Source organism: Mauremys reevesii, linkage group 7 (assembly GCF_016161935.1).
Source record: "Mauremys reevesii isolate NIE-2019 linkage group 7, ASM1616193v1, whole genome shotgun sequence".
Taxonomy (NCBI): domain Eukaryota; kingdom Metazoa; phylum Chordata; order Testudines; family Geoemydidae; genus Mauremys; species Mauremys reevesii.
This window is the reverse complement of record NC_052629.1, coordinates 90426036-90451526: the sequence shown is the minus strand read 5'-3', so window position 1 is coordinate 90451526 and position 25491 is coordinate 90426036. Positions and strand designations below refer to the sequence as shown.

At 41.6% G+C, this 25491-nt stretch overlaps 1 protein-coding gene across 5 annotated transcripts in view; it reads left to right on the top strand.

Moving 5' to 3' along the window:
* Positions 1–25491, top strand: part of IQSEC1 (IQ motif and Sec7 domain ArfGEF 1) — a 679444-nt gene that overhangs the window by 423800 nt on the left and 230153 nt on the right. For 4 of the 5 annotated variants that reach the window (XM_039547792.1, XM_039547791.1, XM_039547793.1 and 1 more), the window contains one exon: positions 12511–12555. In XM_039547792.1, the coding sequence (XP_039403726.1) occupies positions 12511–12555 (45 nt within the window). Of the gene's footprint in view, positions 1–12510; positions 12556–21612; positions 22500–25491 lie in introns of those variants that run through there. The other variant, XM_039547794.1, reaches the window with a different exon arrangement.

Here is a 25491-nt window from a genome sequence, read left to right as displayed (position 1 = left end):
AATCACATTGCAGCCTTTCCAGTACTCCTGAGCTGATGGAATCCTAGAACCTTGTGACATGTAGCGCTCATCCCTAAAGCGGAGGAACAGAAAGGAAAGGAAGCATTTAGTTTGCACACAGCCCAACATAAATTACATAAATTTCTGGCATGTCAGATAGAAAGTACATTCAAAGACTTCCTAGACCTTTGTTTTTCTTTGGTTTATTCTTTCCTCTGAGGTGAAACCCCTTCAGGGCTCTTAGTCATTTGTTACATGGTAGATAGAAAGCCAGAAAAATATTCTAATAAATCAGCATTTCCCCCCACAATCAGCTAGCTGGGATAGGCCCATATAATCTGCTCTTTGAATCATTAGCAAGTTTGACAAGCATGTCTAAGGGTTGCAAAGCATGATGTGATTTACCACTGGCAACACAACAGTCTTTTGAGAGAGTCTCCCCCTCTTGTACATGCACATTCCTGGCAGAACTCTGTGGAATCTTCAGGTCTCTACTAGGTCAAGTTCAGGAAAGTTTCCCTATTGTCAACAGCAATTAAGCACGTGCTTATGTGCTTTCCTGGACTGCGACCTGAGCCACTGAACTATGTAGTGTAGATTAGAAAAGAGAAAAATAGAGAGACCATTTTTAAGAGAAGCATTTAAAGTTCAATAATATCTTCATTGTATAGGCATTTGAGTCTAATTAGTAGATAGCATTAGTGTGACAGAAAAGCAGTTTAGAAGTATATGGACTACATCCTCAGCTGTAAACTTATGTAGTTCTGTTGACTTCGATACAACTGATGCCAGTTTACACCAGCTATGAATCTAGCCCATATTTTAAAAAATCTTCCCCAGTTGTCTCCTATTTACACCTGTGCAACCCCAATGAAATCAATGTAGTCCAGTTTTCTAATTGCTTTGGTTATAATGATCTCATCCTGGTGAAGGATGAAGATTACACATGCATGCTTTTTTTTTAGATCTATCATCTGCCTTCGATACCATCAGGGCCAGCTCTAACTTTTTTGCTGCCCCAAGCAAAAAAAAAAGTGCCGCCCCGCCATACCCCCCCCGTGAGCGCCGCGCCGTCAACACCCCCAACACTGTTGCTGAAACCCCCGCCCCCCTGAGCACCACACCGCCTGAAGCCCCGCTCCCCCGAGCGTCACGCCGCCCAAAGCCCCGCCCCCCTCAGAGCACTGCACCGCCCCAAGTCCCGCCCCCCAAGCGCCACACCGCCCCAAGTCCCACCCCCCTGAGCGCCGCACCGCCCAAAGCCCCATCCCCCCAAGCGCCGCACTGCCAAAACAAAAAAAAACCCTCCAGTGCTGCCCCAATGAACTAAAAAAAAAAAAAACGAACGCCGCCCCGCCCCAGGGTGCCGCCCCAAGCACGTGCTTGGTCGGCTGGTGCCTGTAGCCGGCCCTGGATATCATTGTTAATGAGATTATGATGACATGTCTGTAATCTCTAGCACAGGTAGATGGGATAGAAGAGCCCTGCTCCTTTGTTTCTGGGAGATCCTTGAAGGAGCTTCCTTCTTTTAATTAGATCACATGCGTTGCTGCAAGGGGAATAGACTTTAGGAACTTTAAGAAACGTACAGTTACTGATACTTTTTATATTAGTGCAGGATACAGCTGCTCACCAGTTAAATGGAGCTTCATCCAGACCAGATATCACACCACTGCTCACACCCACATCTGCTTGGGTTTCCCATTAGTTTATGGGTTTGATTTTAACTTAGCATACACGAAATGGGGGAGGAGTTAATAGTTTGAACCAAACTCTGTGCTTGTTTGTGACTGTCAACTCCATATTCTTTTGTTAAATGACTAATCAGACAGACTGCCTGTATCCTCATAGGGCACTACTGCAGTTGCGGTCAGAGGAAGCACCCTAGTTAACAGCTCTCTGGTTTCAAATTGGAATTGGCTGGTGGCAGGGCATATTTTGGGAGAGGACCTTGACTCTGAATCTTGTCCCCCAGGAGGTTTGGCAGATATGCAGGTAAAACCAAGGCCCACTTCATTAGTTAAGGGGATGGATTGAAGGGTAGAATGTGGGAGGTTATATTTTGGGAGCTGGGGGTTAGCTATATAGCAAAGGTATTACCTGTTTTGATTTCTATCCTTGGTTTTGTATGCTAAGTAATTGCACAAGTGCCTTCAGGACAGAGATTCCTTTAAACAATTGAGGAAATAAATATGAATGTACAGAGGACAGAACATAGCCCATTATGTCTTGTGGAAAAGCAAAGTTATAAAAACAGACACGACACTGTTTAAGAACTAGAGCATTTTATGTGTTGCATTTTTCTCTGTGGTTAGGAATGGGTTGGAAAACACATGGATATTTCTCATTCTGTGGGTGAGAAGCGAGACATCCTGGAATGCCATTAATGCTAATGGAAGTTACTCACAGAAAGTTCATGTTTTTGCATGTACTAAGGCATAATGAGCCAAAATGGTCCCTACTGTGTCTCCACTGAAGTTGCCTGGAGTTATAACAGGCAAGAATTTGGCTATTATGTTCGTATATTGGAGCCCTGTATTGTAATAATTATTTTCCTTACAAAATGTTCTTATTATGGCTCCAACTCTGTGACTCTCAATAGTGCTAGAAAGCATTACCCCATACGAGTATTCCCACTGACTTCATCAAGACTATTTGGAAGAGTGCAGGCTAGTGACATGAATTAGGCAAAATACCTGGAGATTTATTAAAAATGAAAATCAAAATATGGAAGGATGATTTTGTGCCCAAACCACAATATTGGGAGTCAGAAGACCTGGGTTCTGTTCCCGGCTCTACTATATCACTTCTTTGTGGCATCAAGTAAGTGTGTGTGTGTGTGTGTGAGAGAGAGAGAGAGAGAGAGAGAGCATAATCTTTCTTCCATTGAAAAATTTGCCATTGAGTTAGAGAATTAAGCTTTCTGATCCTCACCTGTACAATGGGGATAGTAATACTGGGCCCATTTTGAGGCTGAATCCTTTAATGTAGGCAAATTCTTAGAGATTCTCATCAGCAAGGTGCTACTGAAATAAAAACTGTTATCACTAGTTGTGAGTTGCACATTGCAGTGCAGTGAAATAATCTGGGACTTTCAATCTTTTTAATAATTCACTCAGTGGAATATCACACCATCAAAGCTCGCTGTAAGTGAGTTCCATTTCTTCTACAGTACATTATATGTTGACTGTTTAATAGAAATTCCTATCTGCATTGAAGAGATTGTGTGACAACAGTTATTCATTGAGCAATATCCTGTACAATGTTCTAAACATTTAATATCTTAGGCCACCGTTCCTTTCCTCTGCATTAAACTGATTGTATATTATACTGCTCCCAGATTTAAGGAGTATTGCAAATCAAAAATGTTGTAGAGGCTGTCAGCTGTTTTCCCCAAGCTATTACCATTTTGGAGACAGCATAACTTTGTATCTTATTTATTGTTTCAAATATGTTTCACTTGCTAGACAAGAAGTGATATCTTTAAAGATCTTTATTTTTAAGCAGGATCAAGGTGTCAGTTTGTTGCAGCTAAAATGAATCTTGATCCCTATTATGATTTTTAGCTGCTACTTGAAGAACATTGGTTTTCTTTTGGCATTGAAAATCTTTCTGTCCTTCCATAGAGTGTCTGACCATGATATGTAGCTTAAGCAAAGGATTATGTAGCCTGTACCAACATCAAGGTGTGTAGTGCTGTAGACATTCACTTAAAGCAGTCAAAGTCCTGCAGCCATCTGTTCTGAAAGAAAAGGAGTGTTTTCCTATAGGAATTCGATGTCACTCAATGGAGTTGATGCTGTAGGACAGGAAATCACCTGTAGGACTGTGTATTGCAACTCAGTGTGGCTGTCTCTCCATCCCAATGCATGGATTCTCGTTGAGTGGCTAATGTGAGTAAGACAAAATTGTGGAAACCCAGTGAGAAGCCCAAGCATCCCCTCACACACACCGTAGATCACCAAAGAAATACTCTTCATGGTACATCACATAGTATAAGAAGTTTGTAACACAGCACAGGGTTAGTACTTGGCTATTAGATTTGCCCTTGCCATTATCTTATGCTGATCAGTCCCTACAAGTCTCTCCCCTCGTGACACTATAGACTACAGTGAAAGCTTAAAGGAAAACCGTCATGTAATGGGACACATTAAAATCATGATATCTAATCACAAAGAAGATTGAATTACACAAATGTCTCCTAAACAGAATAAAAAGGAAATGTTATCGGAACAATTTGACGATACAGCTTTGTGATTTCCAGTGCTTTCTAACGGAGGAAGCTAGTTTTTTCTCGACCCTGCTTTGTGTGATCAAACAGCGTGGTGTTGAAAAGGAATCTTTAAGAAGGCAGTCCCCACTGAGGGAGAGACAAGCTTATTTAAGGGAGACGTTCATCTAGGTGCCGAAGAGCTGCACAAAATCATAAACACTCTGCGGTGGTTGGCCCGGGTACTGGTGGAATGGCTGTGAAGCTGTGGTTCAACCTCCAGTCCAGCCCATACTGGAACATCCCCTACTCTGTGAGGGAAGGGGGGGCGGCAGGGGCAGGTAGCACTGGAAGATTCCCCTCTGTTAGCGGAATCCAAAGTTACTGCCTTAAGGCATCTTTAAGTCCCCATGACACTTCCAGAGTATTGCAGAGGGGACCTATGAGGGGTTGAGGATAAAAGCTGTGGATCATGTACTAAATTGCTTATCTCACTTGCTTCAGCAGGATTTTGATAGGGCAAGACAAGTCAGAAGTCTGCGTTGTGGGGTCTGTGGCAGCTGATTCTCTATCTCATCCCTTCCTGCAGTGCTTGCTGTTCATTCACACCTCACATGTGCTGTCTGCCATCCCTGTCTCAGGCAGGAGTGTGAGGAGGACAATGGTGGGATCAGGCTTTGTTCCTTCCCCCTATGGTCCTATTGGTCATTTCAGGGGATGCAGGGAGCTGATTGGCTCCTTGGCATTGTATAGGAAGTCTCCCAGGTGTAGGAAGCCTAAATTGGCACCCAGACTTCCTGCCTCTCTTCCATCCCATAGACAGATGTGTTGGATCTCTTGGATCAGCTGTGTGGTCAATTGCCTTTCTTGAGGTCTGGAAGGGCTTTTCCCACATACCAAAACTGGCAACCAGCTTTGTGGGGTTTCTTACTCAGCATCCAGGATGCCTGGCCTGGCTGGGGGATACAGGCTGTTGTCACAACCTGTAGTGGGTTTCCAGAGCAGATTGCAGGTTCATATGCATCAGTTGTGAGCCTGAACCTCAGCCTGGGGAGTTATTCAGGCTTTGGTCCTGGCCACTGGTTTGGCATAAAGGGAGTGACAGTCTCTGTCTTATGCAGCTTGGGCTCTCCCATACCTCATACGAGTCTGAGACACGTGTCCTGAGCCCCTTTCCTTAGCTGGTGGGTAAGGGGAAATGACCTCCTCCTCCCATTTGCTTCTATCAGTGGCTATTGTGGTCATGCTGAAATCCACAGTTAAGCTCTTCTGCTGTCTGTGGTTTGGAGTGCCATTACCCCAAACTAATTTGTTAATGAACACTTATGTAAGGTTGCAGCCTCTGCGTTTAACTCATATTGCTGTGTCTGTGTCTTACTGTGTTCATCACCAGGTCAACAGTGGTGTTCGGTGAATCCCTTTCATACTACTACAGATAAAGAAAGCAAGATTAAGACTGTAGACTCTCAAGGGAAGGCATTGTCTTTTCTATGTTTATACAGGACAGAGCACAAATAGGGATCCATTTTTATCTGGTCCCATTGTTTGATTTAAAAATAACTTTCTTTGTAATGTTGCTAGAATACAAGACTTGTGGGTGAGCCTGTATTTATAGTCTGAAAACACACAAACAATGGTCTACGTCAGTGGTTCTCAAACTGTGGGTTGGGACCCCAAAGTGGGTCGTGGGGTGGCCCAGGTGGTGTTAAACTTGCTGGGGGCTGGGGCTGAAGCCAAAGCCCAAGGGCTTCAGCCCTGAGCAGCAGGGCTCAGGCTTTAGCTTCACCTCTGGGTAGCAGGTCTCAGGCTTTGGCTTTAGCTCTGGGGTTCACGTTACAGTCTGCCTAGGGCTGAAGACCTCAAGCTTCACCCCCCCACACACACCCCTCCCTGGGCGGCAGGGCTCAGGCTTCGGTCCCCCTTCCCGGGGTCATGAAGTAATTTTTTTTAGGATCGCGATTTAATGAAGTTTGAGAAACCCGGGTCTAAGTATATCATTTAGATTTTGATAAAATGTTTGGCAATAGATATTGAACGCCATATTTATTGGGGATTAGAAACTCTAATAGATACATGCCCAGACAGGTTTATCATACAGCAGTTACATTTAAATACGTAATTGAAGAATATGGGGGTTGGAAGTAGGTGTTGGTGTCGGTTGCCATGCGCAACACTTGAAGAAGCTATTTGTGTCCCCACTGAATCTTTGGAACTATATCGCATAGTAGATAAAGATGGTGACTGACTCTTGTTTAAATGTTAAAAGACAAATTGACCGATGCTGTTACATCTAATTTGATAGCTGTCAGGAATATTATTTCCTCCTATGTAATACTTTGCTGTGGAGGCCGAATACCCCCTTTTCTTTCTGCTGGTGAATGGAGAAAGACAATGAGCTCACAGCAAAGGTATAGTTAAGGCTTAGCTGAATTCAGGTTTTCATAAGACTCTTTTGGGCTCAGAATAGACTGTGTAACGACTTGCTGCACCTGTTCTTCAAGCTCCATGTGAACACGTTAGCTCAGAAAAATCTAATTGGACACAGGCCTTTGTGCCAGCCTGGATGTTACAGTGCATACATGATCCACTTCGCAAAAGACCTGCACAAACAGGCATGTGTTCCAGACTAGTTGACAGTGACTAACCACTAAAGCCAGTGCAGACTACCTCTGCTTCCCCCCAAAAGGCCCTTGCAAACTCCTTAGAAACTGAAGATGGAAAAAGACCCTTGGGATATCTAGTCCATTTCCCTGCCACTGCAAGTTGATCCTGCAGCACATATTCTACTTTCTAGTGCCGTTTTACCATCTCATATACTGGTGCTTTCGCCCCTTCCCTTGGGAGATTATTCAATAGCTTAGTAATAGCTCTGACTGTTTTCAAGTTTATTTCTTGTGTAGGTACTAAGTGGAAATTCTCTAGCATTCTTTGGACTAGCCTTCCCCCTACTGTAATATCTTTTATCCTGAGCTCTTGGGGATCGTTAGGGTTGCCAGGTGCCTGGTTTTTGACCGGAACCCCTGGTCGAAAAGGGACCTGGCAGCTCCGGTCAACACCACTGACTGGGCTGTTAAAAGTCCAATTGGCAGGGCTGGCACATTCCCTACCCAGCTCCACGTGGCTCTTGGAAGCAGCAACATGTCCTCCCACTCCTAGGCGCAGGCATGGCCAAGGAGGCTCCACGTGCTGTCCCCGCCCCACCCTGACCACCAGTTCCGCAGCTCCCATTGGCCAGGAACTATGGCCAATGGGAGCTGATGGGGAAGCGCCTGTGGCTGGTGGCAGCGTGCGGAGCCATCTGGCCGCCCCTGCTCCTAAGAGGGAAAGGGACATGTCGCCACTTCCAAGAGCTGCCTGAGGTAAGCGCTGCCCAAGCCCACACCCCCTTCCATGCCCCAACACCCTACCCCAGCCCAGAGCCCCCTCTCGCACCTGAATCCCTCATTTCTGGCCCCACTTTGGAGCCCTCACCTCCAGCCCAGATCCCATACCTCCTCCTACACCCCAACCCCCTGGCCCAGCCCAGAGCCCCCTCCCACACTCCAAACCCCTCGGCCACACCCCCCAGCCTACCCCCCTCCTGCACCCCAAACTCCTCATCCCCACCCCAGAGCCCACACCTCCAGCCAGAGCCTGCACCCCAACCCCCTGCTCCAGCCTGGTGAAAATGAGTGAATGATCGAGGGTGGGAGAGGGCGAGCAACGGGGGGTGGTGGTTGGATGGAGGGGGAAGGGCCTCTGAGAAGGGGCAGGGCAGGGATGTGGACTCAGGGCAGGGTGCGTGGCAAGGGTGTTCGGTTTTCTGCAAATAGAAAGTTGGCAACCCTAGGGACAGTACATCGTTGTGTTTTCTTTATTTGTGCTACCTATGTATTGGGCCAATTCTTTTTGCTGGTTCCTCTTCAGTGCTTGCTTCTGGCCCACTGGACTGGCTAGTGTCTTTTGCCCTGTTATCCTTCTATTTCTGCTTCTCATCAAGAGCAGAATAACCACTGGAGTGGTTGAGATACTCCCCTGAGACTTGCTTTCTCTTCTTATTGTTCCTCATAGTTGCCACAATGTACAATTTTCTTTTTGCTCTTTGGTATCCCAACTGAGGACTCTGTCTGAGGTTTCCATCTCTTTGTGCTGTCTTCCTTTTGGTTTCCTCGTTTATTCAAATGCCTGAAACTGCTGTTCAAGTCCATCTTGTCCTTCAGTTAAATACAGATTTTGTCCTACAGGCCTTCATCTAGAAAAATGAATGTAGCACAGCTTCCACAAGGGGTTACTTTGATTCTGTATCCATTCTTTATCTCAGTAATGTTATTTCTTCAAAGAAGTTACTTCACATGTTTGGGACTTACCAGCGCCCAGATGTTCCAGCCTCTCTCACTCAGAGCCCTATTGAGAAGTTCCCCTGTTTGCTGTTGACAGAATTTGTGGCGTTACAGCCTGGTCTACCTATGTCAGCTCAGACCCTTTATTATTAACAATGCCCATGGGCATCTAGTTGCTTGCTTATCCAGCCCCACCAAACCTTGTCTAAACTAGGGGAGTTTTCTAAATATTTCCCACCAGTACTAACACTAGTTCAGCACTATTTGTGTTAGCAACATTGGCAGCTGTAGCATAGAGAGGTTGCCAGCTACTGTTGCTGTCATAAGCACCATATTGATTAGATATGCTCTGAGCAGAGTTAGATGATATGGTGGTTAAAGCTCTGGAAATGAACTGGTGTTAGCAGCAGTGAGAAATTTCTAGAACATTTCACCAGTATAGACTGATTCTTTCAGCCAAATTGCTTCACAGTCCCAGAAACAGTTCTTGAATCTTTCAAAACACTATAGCAGGGGTTGGCAACCTTTCAGAAGTGGTGTGCTGAGTCTTCATTTATTCACTCTAATTTAAGGTTTTGCGTGCAGGTCATACATTTTAATGTTTTTAGAAGGCCTCTTCCTATAAGTCTATAATATAATATATAACTAAACTGTTGTTGTATATAAAGTAAATAAGGTTTTTAAAATGTTTAAGAAGCTTCATTTAAAATTAAATTAAAATGCAGAGCCCCCCGAACGGGTGGCCAGGACCCAGGCAGTGTGAGTGCCACTGAAAATCAGCTCACGTGCTGACTTTGGCATGCGTGCCATAGGTTGCCTACCCCTGCACTATAGAAATCTTTAATAGAAAAGTGGAGTAGGGGAATGGAAACAATTCATCCCACACTAAAATCTTTCTCCTGAGTCTATGTTTCTAATTATTTGGAGAGTCTACCTTTCTCTGTGTCTGAATTTAGAAAGAAAACATGCTATTTTTAATGAATCTATATTCCCGCTACCTGTGACTGGGTTCCGAGTCCCTAAGGTCACAACACGTTCAATGTCATTCTGCACAATCAAGGTTCCACTGGGGCCGCAGGCTAATCAGTGTGGCTTAGTGTCTCATTACCATCTCTTCACTATGCACAACATATTGTCCCTGCACAAAGACGCTGAGAGTCTGTTAAATATTTATTTATAGTAACAAGGGCCAAAACCAGTTAATACAGATTTTAAAATATTCAGTTGAAAGTAAGACAAAGTCATGGTCACAGAGCAGGCTGACACTTCCACATGAAGACTGTGTTAAGCAATAAACTAAATTACTAGTAAATTAAATTCACCCTTTTCAATTGTCAAACTAACAAAGAGCCACAAGGCAAACATATGTAAACCACCCCCTCAAAATTCATTACTATTCACAAATCTTGAACTGTGCTGAAAGCAAACAAATTACAGGGTGGAAAAAGCACTTAAAAGGCATTTTAAAGCTATGTATGTTATGTAGTTAAAGGCTATTTGGACAACATGGTTTTCTTCTATTCTTGAAGAGCTGAATTTTGTATACCCAGTGCTTCTACCTTTCCTGCTATCACTCCCTAATAAAGCACAAGTTATTTCTGTAAACATATTAATCTCAGCACCAAAACTGAGAAAGTACAATCAATTTACAGCAATACAAATATATATCTTCTCACGAAGGAGGAGTCATTATGGTGTTTGGGGTAAATAAGTCTGTAAAAATTTGACTTCCTTTCTGTTTTTTCTGCCAACATCAAATTGTATGTTAGAATGGATTAAATGCAAGTGCCATGCATGTCTATAGCCCAGGTAAATAGTAAATATAAAATGCAACTCTTAAAAACATACTCATTTAACTTAGATAAATGGCTATGGTTACCTCCATACTTGCAGCAGACTAACCTTAACCTTTCCTGTATCTATCTTGTAGGGAAGACCTAGAATATTGCAAAGACTGAGGTAAAGCTATTTAGTTAGCTAATGCAATTGACAAGTATTTTAAAGAGTGACCATTCCAACAATAAATAATGGTAAAAGTGTGACCAAATGTGAGAAAAGCCAGCAAATACTTAATCAGGGACGCCCTCTGGGCAAAATTCTCCTCTCTCATCTGTCCAGGCAAACGTCTCAGGAAAGCAGAGTACAAGAGTCAAATTTAATGAGGCTCTCATAGAAGAATTTAGCCTGTCTCCTTATTGCATGCAGCTGTTCTATTTTTGCATGGTTGGGTATATTGGGGATGAAAGGAACTACTCCCCCATCAGTGTGCACATGTAAACCACACAGACCCAGCTCTGCTTTTCCATTAATATGATCATTGTGATAATTCTGTAGTTCCTCTCTGCACAGAGCTCTCTTTGAAGTCAATGGGGCTTCCACATGGAGCAGCTATAGAACGGTGACAATTAATGATAATGGGACTTACTCATGTCGGGAGACTTAATGTCAGCATTAAGTTTTCAAGTTGGTGGAAGGAAGTTAAGGTCAGGAACAAGTTCCACGTCCACGTATGTGATTTGACTGGTTAATTCGGATTATTTTATATGGGAAGAAGTCAAGAGTTCTGAGAGGAGCATACATTTTGATTGTCTGCGGTTCATTTGTGTAATTTTTAAAGTTGACAAGGGTTTTGCCCAGTTCCAGCATATACATATGTACATATCAGTACCTTCTATTCCAAAGTTGCTAGGCTGATATCAAAGATGCCGGGATGAGCTCTGATTTTCATTGCTGACAGTTCCAATGCAAGGCTGAATAACAGAGGGCAGTGTTCTGAAATGCTCAGTAAAGTAAAATATATTGACAGCTAGTACATAAAACAATAGTAGGAGCTGTATGAAAGCTTCCTCTTCTCTAACCTCTAACACAGATGGAAAAAACACCGAAATAGATCTGGTTGGAATGTTTTCATCAAAAGTATTTTCAGAGAAAACTGGCTTTTCATTGCAAATGAATATATTCACAAAAATATATTTCAATAATATATTCCATGTATTCATCTATTTATTTATTTAGGAAAACCTAGAGATTAAAATGTTTTTGGTTAAAAATATTTTATTTCTGTTTTGTTTTTTTAATTTGGTATTTTAAAAAATCAGTTTTTGAAACCACTTTAGTTTCCAAACACCAAAAAATTTGTTTTGGATTCCTAAAAAGGTATACATTTTCAAGAGAGATTTTGACAAAAACAGAAAGAAAAGTCTACAAAAAGGTATTTTTTTCATCCAGCCTTAGCCAGAAGATTTAAGTTTGTGTAAATGTACGTTTGTATGAATTTCAAGTGTTTTTGCTGTATATTTCATATGCCCTCTAGCAATGTTTTTAAAACATTAAGACCTGACCACAAATATGCCTAGTAAAACAAAAATGCCTAACTATGTTTAATGCAGTGTTGTTGTAGCCGTGTTGATCCTATGATATTAGAAAGACAAGGTGGGTGAGGTAGTATCTTTTATTGGACCAACTTCTGTTGGTGAGAGAGACAAGCTTTTGAGCTCACACAGAACTCTTCCAATAAAAGATATTACCAGGAGCGCCGCCAGCTTTTTTGCTGCCCTAGGCAGCGGAAGGTCCCGCCCCGGAAATGCTGCCCCCGACAGAGGCGGCCGAAGATCCAACCACCGTGGTCACAGCCCCCCAAATGTTAGCACCCCAGGCGACCGCCTAGGTCTCCTAATGGGTTGCGCCAGCCCTGGATATTACCTCACCCACCTTGTCTCCCTAACTATGTTGAAAACATTTCTTCAACATATACCATTATGAACATGAGACTAACTGTCAATTATTTTTTCTAAATAAGTTCATATTCTTTTTAAAAAGCACATTGTTATTGACATTATAAAAATGTAAATTAAAAACTAGTAATAATCCTGGCAAGAAAAACCTGACACTTTAAAACTTTTGATGACTTTTGTGTTTTTAATACTTTGTCAAATCATTGTTTTAATATTTTGTAACTTTATTCTTTTGCTACTATCTCAGGACCTCGTTGGAAACAAGAAGCAGCATCTCAACTGATCCACTAAGGTACTGTAAATTAATATATCCATTCAATATAAAACACAAATAGCAACTTCAACATCTTTTCTATTACAAAACACCAAGCACACAGCATACAATCTTAATTTATCATACAAAGCTGGGAAAGGCTTTATCTAATGAATTGATTATTTACCAAACCTCACACATAGTATCAGAGAAAATAAAGGATAGTTTTCCCCTCCCTACAAACATGAGGTACTTGAAAGCTTCCGACATTAAACACCGTGCATTCTCACTCACATTGTTTGTGTGTGTGCACGCATGCGCATGTGTCTGTGTGTGCACATATGAAAAAACACACTAATTCCTGTAAAACCCCATCCTATGCTGAAGGGAGGTTTTGCCTTTTGTGCTGGTTATATACCACTTTTTAATGAGTGGTGCTGATGGTTGCATCTGGATTCCTGTGGTTTTTCCCTTGCTCAGCATTCCACGAAGAGCACGTGTGTAAACATCAGAAGGTGCTTTCATGTAAATCTTTGCAGTACCTTCCATTTTACTTTGATCACTGTATTTAATCTAGAAAAAATGTTGGCACCATTAACATTAGATATTAAAGGGGCACTTCTGCTCCTTGTCATACAGTTACACATTAAAGAATGCATCAAAGATGCATGCTTCGTTTGGTTAATCTGGGGCAGAATCACTTTCTCTTAAAAGAAAAAGCTGATGATTGTTTTCAAGAAAGCCTGCCTTTTGAGTTGGTCTGTGAGAGGACATGTGTTTTGCAGCTGGTGCTGTGCCTAACCTTATTTGAACCAGAAAGTAATTGAAAGCTGTCCATTCTGTTTGAAATAATTCAAACTAAAGGGCCCCATGGCTATTTAATCTCCTGGTGTTTTCAAAGCATGTGAATTACTGTAAGTAAAGTGGTTGAATGAGTATGGGTTCCTAAAGAATACAGTAAAATCCTTCTAAAACGTCCCTGTCCCTTCACTCTCCTCATCACAGGCATAAGAGCACTGGGTGGTACTGAGTCCTAACTCCAGTGCCATTCAAATAATCATGGATTGGCTTGCACACAGTTTCCCAGTCTGTATCATCACTCGGATACAGTTTCTGGTTTTGCCTTTTCCCTACTGCTCTGCAACCTTATTTTAGCACAGGGCATCATGTGGCTGGTGTGTGAAGTGGCATTCACTGGGAGGGAGTTACCAGAAACAATCATTGCAGCAGACATTGTTCTGGATTAAGTAAATCTTTGTGCGAGGGGCAGGTTTAATGCAATACTTTGTGTCTTTTGGGATTACTTCCCCTGGGCAGATGACAACGAGGAGGATTTAGGGAGTAGTAAATGGAGGAAAAAGGGAGAAAAAAATCTAACAGCTGAAAAAGGAGTGGGGAATTCTTTATGAACAGTGTCAATAACACTCTTAATAAAATATCTGTCCTTTAGTTTTGGGTCCATTTAGAAATGCACAGGGGAGACAGATAAATTGACATTTTTGTATAATTGTTTTATAAAACTGTTTCCCCAAATCCTTTTTAAAAATTAGACCTGATGATTAATAATCAGTATGTCCATTATCTTTACCCAGTGGGAGCATGAAAGATAGTAAGTTCATATTACGTGAACCAAATAATATGCACTGCTAACATATTATTCTTATTGCACTGTTTTTCTTGACTTACACCTTCAATTCCCAGTGTTATTTTGTTGAACCTCCTAACAAAGAGATGCTGTAAATTCCCTGATGTACATCCTTGTATTTCCAGGCAATAGTCTTATCACAACTGGCACTATTATAGTATATTTATCACCAGGCACTCTAAAAAGGCAATAGTTATGATTGGAGATCCTAGGGCTTTTCCCTTTTCTGCTCATCTCCCTTTACCCAAACTCTATATAAAGCCACTCACTGAACTATTGTAAACAGATTTTCATGAGAATATTTGTTTTATTGTCTCAAAACTGTCAGTGATTCCAGGTATGCTTTGCAAAGAACATGTACGCAGATGGAGAGTTATAAAAAACCTTACAAATTGAGACCAAGCCCAGGTTTTGATCTCGCAAAACCAAACCAAGGTCACTAAGGTTTTGCAATTCTCCCGTCTCCTCTGCCTCCAAAACAAGATTTGTCAGCACATAGGGCATGATATATGTCCACATCTTTGCAGTAAATGTATGCCTCCATTTCATGGTATAACTGAGGGAAAACAAGTGGGGATAGTGCATTGTTTTCTTGTATGTTTTATTTTTCCAAGCTAAGGCAAGGGTACATAATTTTTTCAAGATGACATTTTTTTTTTACTTGCTGCTTTTGAACTACTAGTAAGTGCATGTTGTGCAGTTCCAGAGCTCCAAGTGAACAAAGCCATCAGGAAAAGATGTGTTAGTTTTACATTTATTCTAGGAGTTTCTCTAAGGTAGCTATTTTATATAAGGGCTAAATGATACTGGAGAAATAACTTGCAAAATCTAGTGTGTATTAATATGGTCAGTAGGCCTGATTTGGGAGTGCTAATAAAATAATCCATTTTCCAATAATTCAGATGACTTGCATCTGAAGAAGTGGGTATTCACCCACGAAAGCTCATGCTGCAGAACGTCTGTTAGTCTATAAGGTGCCACAGGATTCTTTGTTGCTTTTACAAAATAATCCATGACGCTGATTCTTAAAGCCCTTCTGTCGCAGAATGGGAGGAAGCAAAAGAGAGATTTCTGTTATTGAACATGGTGTGGACATCATCTCATCAATTTGCCCAAACAAATCTACTATTGGTAGAGCATAAAATAAGGTACATGCAGTGGTGCAAGTAAGCCGATATGGTCAGGTACGCCGTACCATTAAGACATTTATTGCCAGTACGCCGTACCAGAAAGACACATTTTCAAGAATGAATTGTAGAGCCCTGCGTGGATACAAATTTATACCTCTGGATATCCGCGGACAGAAATTGGTATCCACTGAACCACAAGGCTCTCCTGGGAACTGCAGTGGCGGCCCCACGTTCTGCTCCTTTCTCTGGCACAGCGGTACTGCCCCCAGGCCCACTCCCAACCCTGTCCTCCGGTGGGGCTGTACAGACCCCAGACAGGAGATGCAGCTGCGTGGGAGGGCTGGGGGCAGGGCTAGGGGTGATATAGCTATGACAGAGGAGCTACCTGCACGGGGCACTGGCTCCTGGGAGTGGCAGCCCCACATTCTGCTCCTTTCACCACTGTAGTTCCCAGGAGAGCCCTGCAGTTCAATGGATACTGATTTCTATCTGGGATATCCGCATCCATGGGTATAAATTTGTATCCACACAGGGCTCTAGTCACGGAACATTTTTTGTGAGGATGGGCGGGGGGTAGGTACTGTACCAGTAAGAGTCAAAATCTACTTGCACCACTAGATACATGATTCCTTTTAACACACTGAATTTCCTAACAGACACACAATATTCTTCCAGGGACACTGTGCTGCCTGCATGTCCATGTGCTATACTTTCCTGGTGTCTTTTGTCCCACCACTAACAAAACAGATCTGCCTTCTAAGAAGATGTGACTAGTTCTGCATGCCAGGCATTGTGCATTTGTGAGAACATCTAGTACCATTTGCATTTTGTATGTATCTGGTATCGAACACCAGGGGGCAAGTGCTGAGCTCAGTTGCACCGGAATATCATAGATCCAGACCCTTTATTTGATTAGATTTTTGATTTTAGTCTTATACAAATTCCATACCAAAGGGTGTCCTGTGACTACATTGGATTAACTCCTTTGACTACGTTAGTCTAGATTTACATGACAGTACCTGAGATTAGATTTAGGTCCATAATAATTAAAATATCACTACTGCTCACGTTCTTTATGAAGGGTTCTTCATGCAAGTTGTTATGCTGTCTTTCAGTAAGTATTATATTTTACATAAGTTGTCCTCTGCAATATATTGCATCAGAACAACTGACCTATGCATCCAGACATTTTGAAGTGGGCCCTGCCGTCTTCCACCAGTATCTGATGTGGTATGGTTTCCTAATATCTGAGTCTTAGCATTAGACCCTGAACCCATTGATCAGTTGAGACCCTGAATTCTAGTCTTTCCAAATTTAAAGCATTCAAGCCTTGATTTTTGTGTCTGACTTCAGGGTTTCCTTTTATCATAAGCAATCTGCAGTGGTTTGTAGATGTTTAAAGAATAGGGGTATGGAGAAGATATTCAGGAGCAAAAACCATCACAATGAATTTCCTGCTATTTCAGCTGAAAATGATTTGGTGCCTCAGAGCCCTAATAAATGAAGATGACGGATAATGTCAAGCTAAACTGTGTGTCTGTGGGATCACGTAACCCTATGTCAGAATTGTTTAAAACAAAAGAAATCTGTTTGGGGGTATTAGAACATTACTCTGTTCAATGTTACTCTTGAAATGCTGAACAGAAAGGAAAACTTGAGGTTTCTTCATTAACCTACATGTTTGTCTATGGTGCACATCACTGCAGTGTTTGAGCACCTCACAAATATCAGTGGCTTTATCCTCAGAACATCCCATGAGGTAGAGAAATATTCTTTTTGTTTTACATTCCATTACACCAGTGGGGAGGTGAGGCTCTGAGAGATTTCAATGACTTTCCACCTGTCAGACCAGAACTCTGGTAGAACCATGAATAGAAACCTTATCTCTAGAATCCTCCTCCAGTGCCTTAACCACAGAAACATCCATCCTTACATACTTTGTTCAAGGAGCCTAGGAAATTCTTCCTACACCCTATGTGAGGAGACTACATGAATTCTAACACGGAGACTGACTCATTTCCTTTACACAATAGATGTTTATTCTATGTGTACTCTGAGGCTTGAGCTGTGGTGGCTTTAGGCCTGTAAGACGTCATCACAGGACCTTTGTAGCCACATAGGACCTTGCACATCCAGCAGCCCAAATGCATACAACCAGACTGCAACATAGAATGCAGTCCACATTTCCCCGTCAACAGTCTCATCCAAGGCTGATGCACACAGGCTGTGAAACAAAGTGAACACCATAACGGCCCCTTCTTACTCCCAAGCCACATTTCAGCTCCACAACATTAAACCAGGGCTAATAGCATTCTTGAAGCTGTTCAGGGTAGATATTGCTTCTTGGAATTGTGCAAGGTTTAAGCAAATTAGAGATCTCCTATTGCAGGCTTGCAAAATTGAATTTGCCCACTTGCTTGAGTGAGCGAGTAATTCTACTGGGCCAGTAAAATATCATTAAGCTTTAAGATGCTCAGATGCCTAAATAAACAGTCAAATTTGTAACATAATTTTTTCATGTAAAGTGGGGTTCAGTGATTGCTTAATTTTCATGACAATTTTCAAGGCTATCGTCATACAAGCTATCGTCATACAAGCAAGTGTAGCTAGCTCTAAGTTCATGCTGTGTTTATTTTATAGAGCAATTTATTTCACTAGTAGTATGTTTGAGTGCAGCCTCACTACTCCATGGATTGTCAAGACAACCATCACTAAAGGAGGATTTTGTACTGTATGTTTTCAAGTTTGCCAGTCTTTTTAATGGCCACTTTAGAAGGGCCGGTTAGAGCACTCAGCACACTGCTGCCAGACCTGCCTCCGCACACTGAAACCATAAATGAATATGGAGATGCTGCACTGTGCTCTCTTAGGGTTACAGTGCTGAAGCTGCACCACATCCAAAAATTGCTACACGATTAGGCCTATGAATTCTAAGACAAAGAAAGTAGCAGTAAAATGCCTCTTTCAAAGAACCAGTTTTATATCTAGGCTGAGCGTGAGAGGAAGCTTAATGTTTTTCATTACTTGTTTTCCAGGGGAAAAGATGAAGAGCATGTGGAGAACATAGTGGTTTTCCTTTATAAAAGTCCTAATTAGCATTTTCTGTGCATGCAGTACAGGATAATCAGTATTAGTTGCTGTCAGAAAATTCATAGACAAGTAGCTTTTACTCACTGAAAGTTCGGGATTTAAAAATACGTAATTAAGGGGAGAAACACAGTAATTTCTTCTGGAAAGGTTATCACTAGCAGAGAAAGAAATTGCCATACAGTATGAGCAGGAAAAAGAAGTGTTTTCTGAAAGCTGTGTCATTTCAGGAGCAAATGTTTTGATGGTGTCCTACTGGCTCAATAGTCTGGCTGATAGAACCCTTTTTGCTTGGGATCCTAGTGAATAATTTTTGTTTAAACTGTGGGGTGAGTTTGCTGGATTTTCTGAGCTTTTCAAGCAAGAAACTAAATATTGCAGTTTTCGGAAAACCTAAAAGTAAATGTTAATAGTTTTCCTTGATTCATTTATTTTATCTTTATCTGGACAAAATTGACAATTTCTTCTAGTTTCTGTTTCTATTAGCAACAGAAGGCCAAATTCCCCTCTCCTTAACACCCCCACTCCTTGCAGTGATCTAACTCAGCTGTAGTCAGTGAAGTAGCACCAGTGAAATAGAGGGGAGAGTTTGCCATTAGGTATCAATCCCTGTGGTGCTGAAATTCAGTCCGTACTCAGGTAAAACTATCATGTAATATGGGAGCTGTTCTTGTTCATTCAAATTCAAAAGCTGGAATGGAAAAAAAGAATATGTTTAATTTTCCTCTAACATGTCTGCGTAATTTCCTTGCTTGAAAATAGACAGATTAATAAGTCAGTGGGAGCATCATTTGAGTAAGGACCACAAGATTTGGCTTTCATATTATGTAGGATTGTTATAGGGGTCTGCTTTTCAAAGATAACTAGTAAAACAACTCCAGCTGTACTTTCTCTGAGATCGTTTCTACAGTACCAAGCTCACAGTCAGTGGGGAAAAAAATAATAAGGGATAAACACTGCGGGGGAGAAAATGATACGGTTCCTTTAAAAGAAATGTGCATCCTGTTCATACTGTCTTCTGCGAGTTACAAAGACCCAAAGAGTCAAAAGTGTTAACATGACCCTGTAAGTGTCCAGCCTTAAACTGTTTTAAACAAGGTTAGGGTTTGGTATATAGAGACCTTGGTTTGTTGGTTTTCTGGCAAACACACTAAGAAACCCATGCACAAAATTTAGAAATTTATTAACTAAGATACATAAAAGAAAAAGAGTTATAATGCAGTTCAAAATTGAAATTGAATGGTTACACAAAACAATCTTAACCAAACCTCTCAAAGTCCCTTTTTAAGAAAGGGCATCCATTAGTCTCCCCTGCTTAGTTGGGCAACCCTTCTTGATGGGAAGGAAAGGGTTTGTGGTGTTGCTCAGTTCTGAGATGTGAAGGATGGTCACTTTTCCTGTTTTTAACAGACCAACAGACAGACATGAGGGGGAGAAAGAGACAGGATAGTAAAAGTGGAGGAAATACGACTTTTGATGCTGCTCTCAGGATTCCCGGGTCAGGTCAGACGGAGACTGAGGGTCAACAGGTCAGCTGCAACAGCAGTGCTCTGGACTCTGGCTCTTCCCCTAGTCAGGAGGATGAGATATCATCTGGTTGGTCTGGTCCCTCTCCTTTACCAGTGTCTCTTTACTCTGGACAGAACTGCCTAGAGCTGGTTGGAATGTTTCCTCTCACTGTGCTGGAGCCATTGGTACATTAACCACAGGATCAGATTTTATGGCAATCTGAATGAGGGGGGAGAGGAGGAATAATAGTGGGACGGAAAAGAACACACAAGGGAAGGGAAGACAAGCAGGATCTTACGTGTCCATGTCTGGAGTCTCCACTGATGCAGTGATGATGACCAGCTATTCCCACTAGTGTGCCAAAGTCTGGACTTCCCGATGATTGATTGTGGCAATCTTTGGAGCCCCAGGGGAAAGGACAAAGTCCCTGGGGCAGAGCAGGATGGAATCCTCACAGCCCTCCTGCTCTGCCAAGAATTCCCCAGTTGGTTCACATGTCCTCACCCCTTAATGTTTGTGTTTATTTTATTGTTAATGAAACAATTGTTTCTTACTGAAATACATGCAGTCACATTTCAAATAAATCTGTATGAAGCAATTTTCTAGAAGCTGCACGTCATGAAAGTTGGCAAACAGAGAGAGTGTGACTGAGTAATACCAGAAACCAAAACACAGAATTCCTAAATATAGTTTATTATCCAGGCACTTGGGGAATTAGATATGCCGTAATGCAGAAGAACCTTCATTTTAGAACATCAAACTGTTTTACAACGATGTCAAATTAAACTGCTACAGGTAATATTTTTCAAAAGTGACTTAGGCACTTAGGAGCCTACATCACACTGAACATCATCACTTAGGAGCCTAAGCCTTGTTGATGATGATCACTGTGATGTAGGCTCCTAAGTCACTTAGGTACTTTTGAAAATTGTATCCTAGAGTCTTCTTCTTGATGTATTTTCAAACAACTCTACAAAATGAGAAGTCTGCATATACCTATTTCCACTACCAAAATCACAGCTAGTAGAAGAGTAAAAGTCACAGCAGTTTGAATGCAAAAAACAAGGTTACACTCTGCCTTTCCAACAAGGCATTTGTTTTTGTTGGTAATGCCTATCATTTGCTACAGATATTCTGCAAGCTTAGCTCTCCCTTCCCCCCAGAACATATGGTGCAAATGTGCCATCCTTGTTTCCACTGAATAGTGTCTTTTTCCACTGAAATCAGTGGAACTGCTTGCGGAGTAAGCTACTGGTCAAAGTGAAAAAGGGTGGCAGAATTGGGCCCCATAGTGTCTCTTAAAAGATAAGAGTCCAAATGATTTGACGTTCTGAAAAGGCAGAAAATGAAAGCTGCTTTTGTCATGCCTGTTCTAGCCAAAGGATTTTAATAGAAAATGCCACTAATTTTGACATTTATTTTCTTAAAGCAGCTCACCGCTAATTGCTTCTGTGCTCCCTTCAGAATAAAAATGGGTTTGGATTTCCACTGTAACTAAATGACAACTAGCTGTTATTTTGCATTTCAGCTCATTAGTCCAGCCTCAAATTCACTCTCAGCTGATGAGGTTGCTATGAGTGCCTGAGCATTGCTTGTTACAGAGACATTATTTCCCTGCAAGCCAATGAAAAGCTGTCATCAAGGTTCCATTTTAGATTTTATCAATGTGTTTCTGTTGCCCTAGCAACTGGAATCAGCCTATCTCAGCGAGGCTTTATCTTGCTGGCTTTTATAGCTGGGAGCTTGCCCCACTGTGCACCATGTGGTTCAGATGATTAGTTTTTCTTCACACAGACCTAACTGGCTAAGTGTGTTGGGAATAAGATAAGCATAATTTATTTTGTGAGTGGGGAGGATCCACACTTTTGCTTGTCATTTTTTCCCCCTGTCATAAGGGAACCCACATTTTTCATAGGTGCTGGCAGACAATGGAACAGATGTGATTCACACCAGAGGAGCTGACTAAAACAGTTGAATGCGGCTAGAAAACTGAGGAGTTTCCATAGGATGGGATGTTAACACTACTGTGATTATAGGGCAGTTGTTCTCAGACCTGATTAGGATAATTGCTTGCATTTTCCTAAGGGCTGTGAGCTTCAAGGATGCTTTCCAGGGGGCCATCAAGAATCCTAACTGGAATATATACTAATTGTTTGTCCAAAGAGCTTTCAGAATGGCCTAAAATAGCAAAAAGGAGAAGTGGGATTTCTGTGTAATAACAGCTACATTGGTTGTGTTTGGAGGCATTTGGAAATCAGGATCAAAGAGCACAGTAAATGAATTTCTAGCCTTTGTGCTGTCTCTTTGTATTAAAGTAGGGTAACTGTGCAGGTGCTTTGCCATGTGGATGGGTTGCTTCAGACACTGGTAGCAATTAGAAACACTTATGCTGCAGCAATAAGGCGGGGGGGAATTGTATTTGAGTCAGTCAACTCGAAATAAAAAAAAGTACTGTCTTTTAAAAAAAAAAACAGAACAAAACAAAACAAAAAACCTAGCTCCAGACTACAGTTGCTTCAGTAAAACTATTTGAAAATGCTGAAGTTGAAGGCCTTCTGCTTGGATTACTGGCAGTTTTTATGTCTCCAGCCTCTTCATGGTTTCTATAAAAGGTAAGAAAACATTAACTTTGAAATGCTTTTTCAGAACTGGATGGCTGTACATCATGCCACCAGTGCATTTACTTGCTCTTCTGTTTGACTGTTGAAAGGCAAGCGTACATGCAGGAGAAAAAGGGAGTGGTGCAGAAATTAATGGGAACTTGTGGCAAATTCTATAAAGCTGCTTATTATTGCATCACCTATCACCCCTTAAGTGCCTGCAAATGCAGAAGGTGATATTGTTTGTTGTTAACATTTACTGTAAGTCAGATTAACTCAAAAGTAGCGCATGAATTTGAGTTCTATCTGATTATTTTATTCTCAGGTATAGTAGCTGCTGCTGTTTAGTTTAGGAAACCTAAATAGCATGAGGAGATTGGGATGTAATGGAATTTTATGTAATGATGATAAGACTTTTTCTTGCAGGATTATTTGATAATACTACATTTCATGTTTCTCTTCTGATAACAGAATCAATGCACATCACGGTCATTCAAAGCAATGGCACTTCTCCCAGGCAGGTCTGACAGAAAGCTTCAGTGATTGATGGTGAATAGTGATCATAAAGAATAGGGAAGGGTGTCAGATGCGTTGAGCTTGCCTATTCATGGAAGAGCAAAATAAGCAATTCCATTTAATGTGTACACTGAACTTACCCCGATGGAGTTTTTTTTAATCTAAACTTCAGATTTCTCACTCTTTAGAATCTGTTATTAAATGGGGAAAATTATATGCAGCTGAACTTTCTTTTTGGATATCCACAATCAACCCAAAATGGTGTTCATTTGATTGTTAACAAAATTGGTGTGATTCGTTAAAATAGCATTCTGTCTTTCTTCTGTACACTTTGTATTGTCAGCTTCTATTATTAGCCCACAGAAAGTGCTTTGTACTAAATGCTAATTGCAGCTGAATTTATCATGCAGTGAAGAAGGGAACTATTCTGATCATTTTCAAGGAATTAGGTCTCCCCCCACCCCACAATTCAGTATTCTGCCAGATAGGATCCTCAGCTGTGACTGTTTGCCTGAAACAGATCTGTTTATATTCCTGTTTTTGTTGTTTTTTCATGAGCTTTGTTTTAAGTAGAAAGATTCCAAAGTTAGCCATATGCTTCAGGAGATTTAATGTCCCTACAAATGAAATAGGACGTGTAATATTCTTCTGCGTGTGACAACTTGACCTAATACTTTTCCCCCAGCCTATTGTGATGTCTTCCTTTTATGCTAAGAAACTACATAATGTCATAGAGATACTGCCAGATTGCTCTGAGGTGGATAGTCAAATACAGCTCAACTATAGCTTTATGTTTTGGGTGCCTGGCTAACTCTCAGGTGTGTTACAAACTGCCTACCCTATAGCTGCCTTTTTTCTCTTGGTAGATGGCCTGAACAGTAGCCAGGGGATATTATGTTCATTTCCATCAAAACTATTCATTTGTTTGTCACCAAAACCAATGTGAACTTAGGCCCTGATTCTACAAGTGCATCTTCGTAAGTGGACACGGGGGTCCACCCAGGCAGATATGGCCAGAGAGATCAAACAGGATGGCAAAAAAATCAAGGAAACTGACAACTTTCTCACACTCTGTACAAATAAAAGAGGTTAAAAAACAAAGCCAAAAACAAAACCTTAATTTCTCACTAAAACAGAGTGACAAAATGCAAAGTACTGATTAAAAATATATACCTCACTTTCATGACACTTTAAATTATTCTTCATTAGTGATTTTAAATTAGCTTAAAATGTTCTTGGAACAGAGCCAAATGCTGGCTATAAAAAGGAATATATCTGTAATTTAAACTAAGTAACCCAAAATGGAAATTTGATTAACACTTGCCTTACATAGTCCTCAGCACATGAGCTTTTGGCGGTAGCATTATTTCTCACCTGTTCTGTATTGTGCTGATGGCCGGGGAAGGGAGGAGGGACAGGGAGCAGGAAGGTACTTCAGGGAACCTTGGCAGGAACGTGACAGGATACGGACCTTGCAGGTGGTGCTTCCTTGAGCTCTAGGTGTGGGGCCTGGCTAACATGCCCAGTGACAATCTGTGGTCCCAGGAGAGCAGTGAGACATCTTGGGGAAGCAGGTTCAGATCCTCTGCCAGGCCCACCATGCAACTGTAGTGCCATTGGCAGCAGATGCTTTTCAAAGCAACACTTAAGAGCACTGCAGAGCATGTTGTCCCTCTTGTCCCTTAGCCATGCTTCTCAGCACCCACATCTCGCTTTCATAAGTATAGCTGAGCAAGCGGTTTGTAACAAGTAATATGACTAATATCTTCTTTTTCTGTTTGTGGAGTGTCTCAGCAGAGTGTGATTTTTATGCTCACATTTATACATTATTCAAAATGATTAAGCAACATTGTTGTCAGTTTAACAGCACTCTGGCCTACTCTTCCACATTCAGTAATCAGGCTGTGTTACTTAGCTGCTACTGGTCAGTAAAGTCATACTGTTTTGTCTCTGTTTCCTGACTGGATGAGTATAACTTATTTGGCCTGGTGTTGCAACAGGATTCACTAGCACTTCCACCTATGTGGAATCTCATTGACCTCAAAGAGACTCCCTGAAGGGTCAGTTACAAGATGGGGGCCACATGTAATACTGTAAGGCTACCATGGTGTTGGGTGTGTGTCTGTGCACAGCACAGAGAATAAAATAATCAAGTTTCTGGTGTGAGTGCTCATGAAAATGCCCTGGCCAGTATTTCAGCTGCAAACTTGAGATTCACGTCTGTGAGCGTTTGTGCTCATGGAGCTGTTGGTACAATTCCCCCAGAGTGAAATCTGTGGGTGTGTGGAGAGATGCCCTTTAGTTTACATCTGCCCAAAGATACAGTATTGTCTGAAACCCTGGCTTTGTTGACATCAAAGTAGTTTTGCCATTGACATCAATGAGGCCAGGGTTTCACCCATAGTGTCTTTCATGGCATAAAACATTTAGTCTTCCATTTAAAAAAAAAACAGTTAAAATGACTCCCTGTTGAGTAATGACAGGGAGG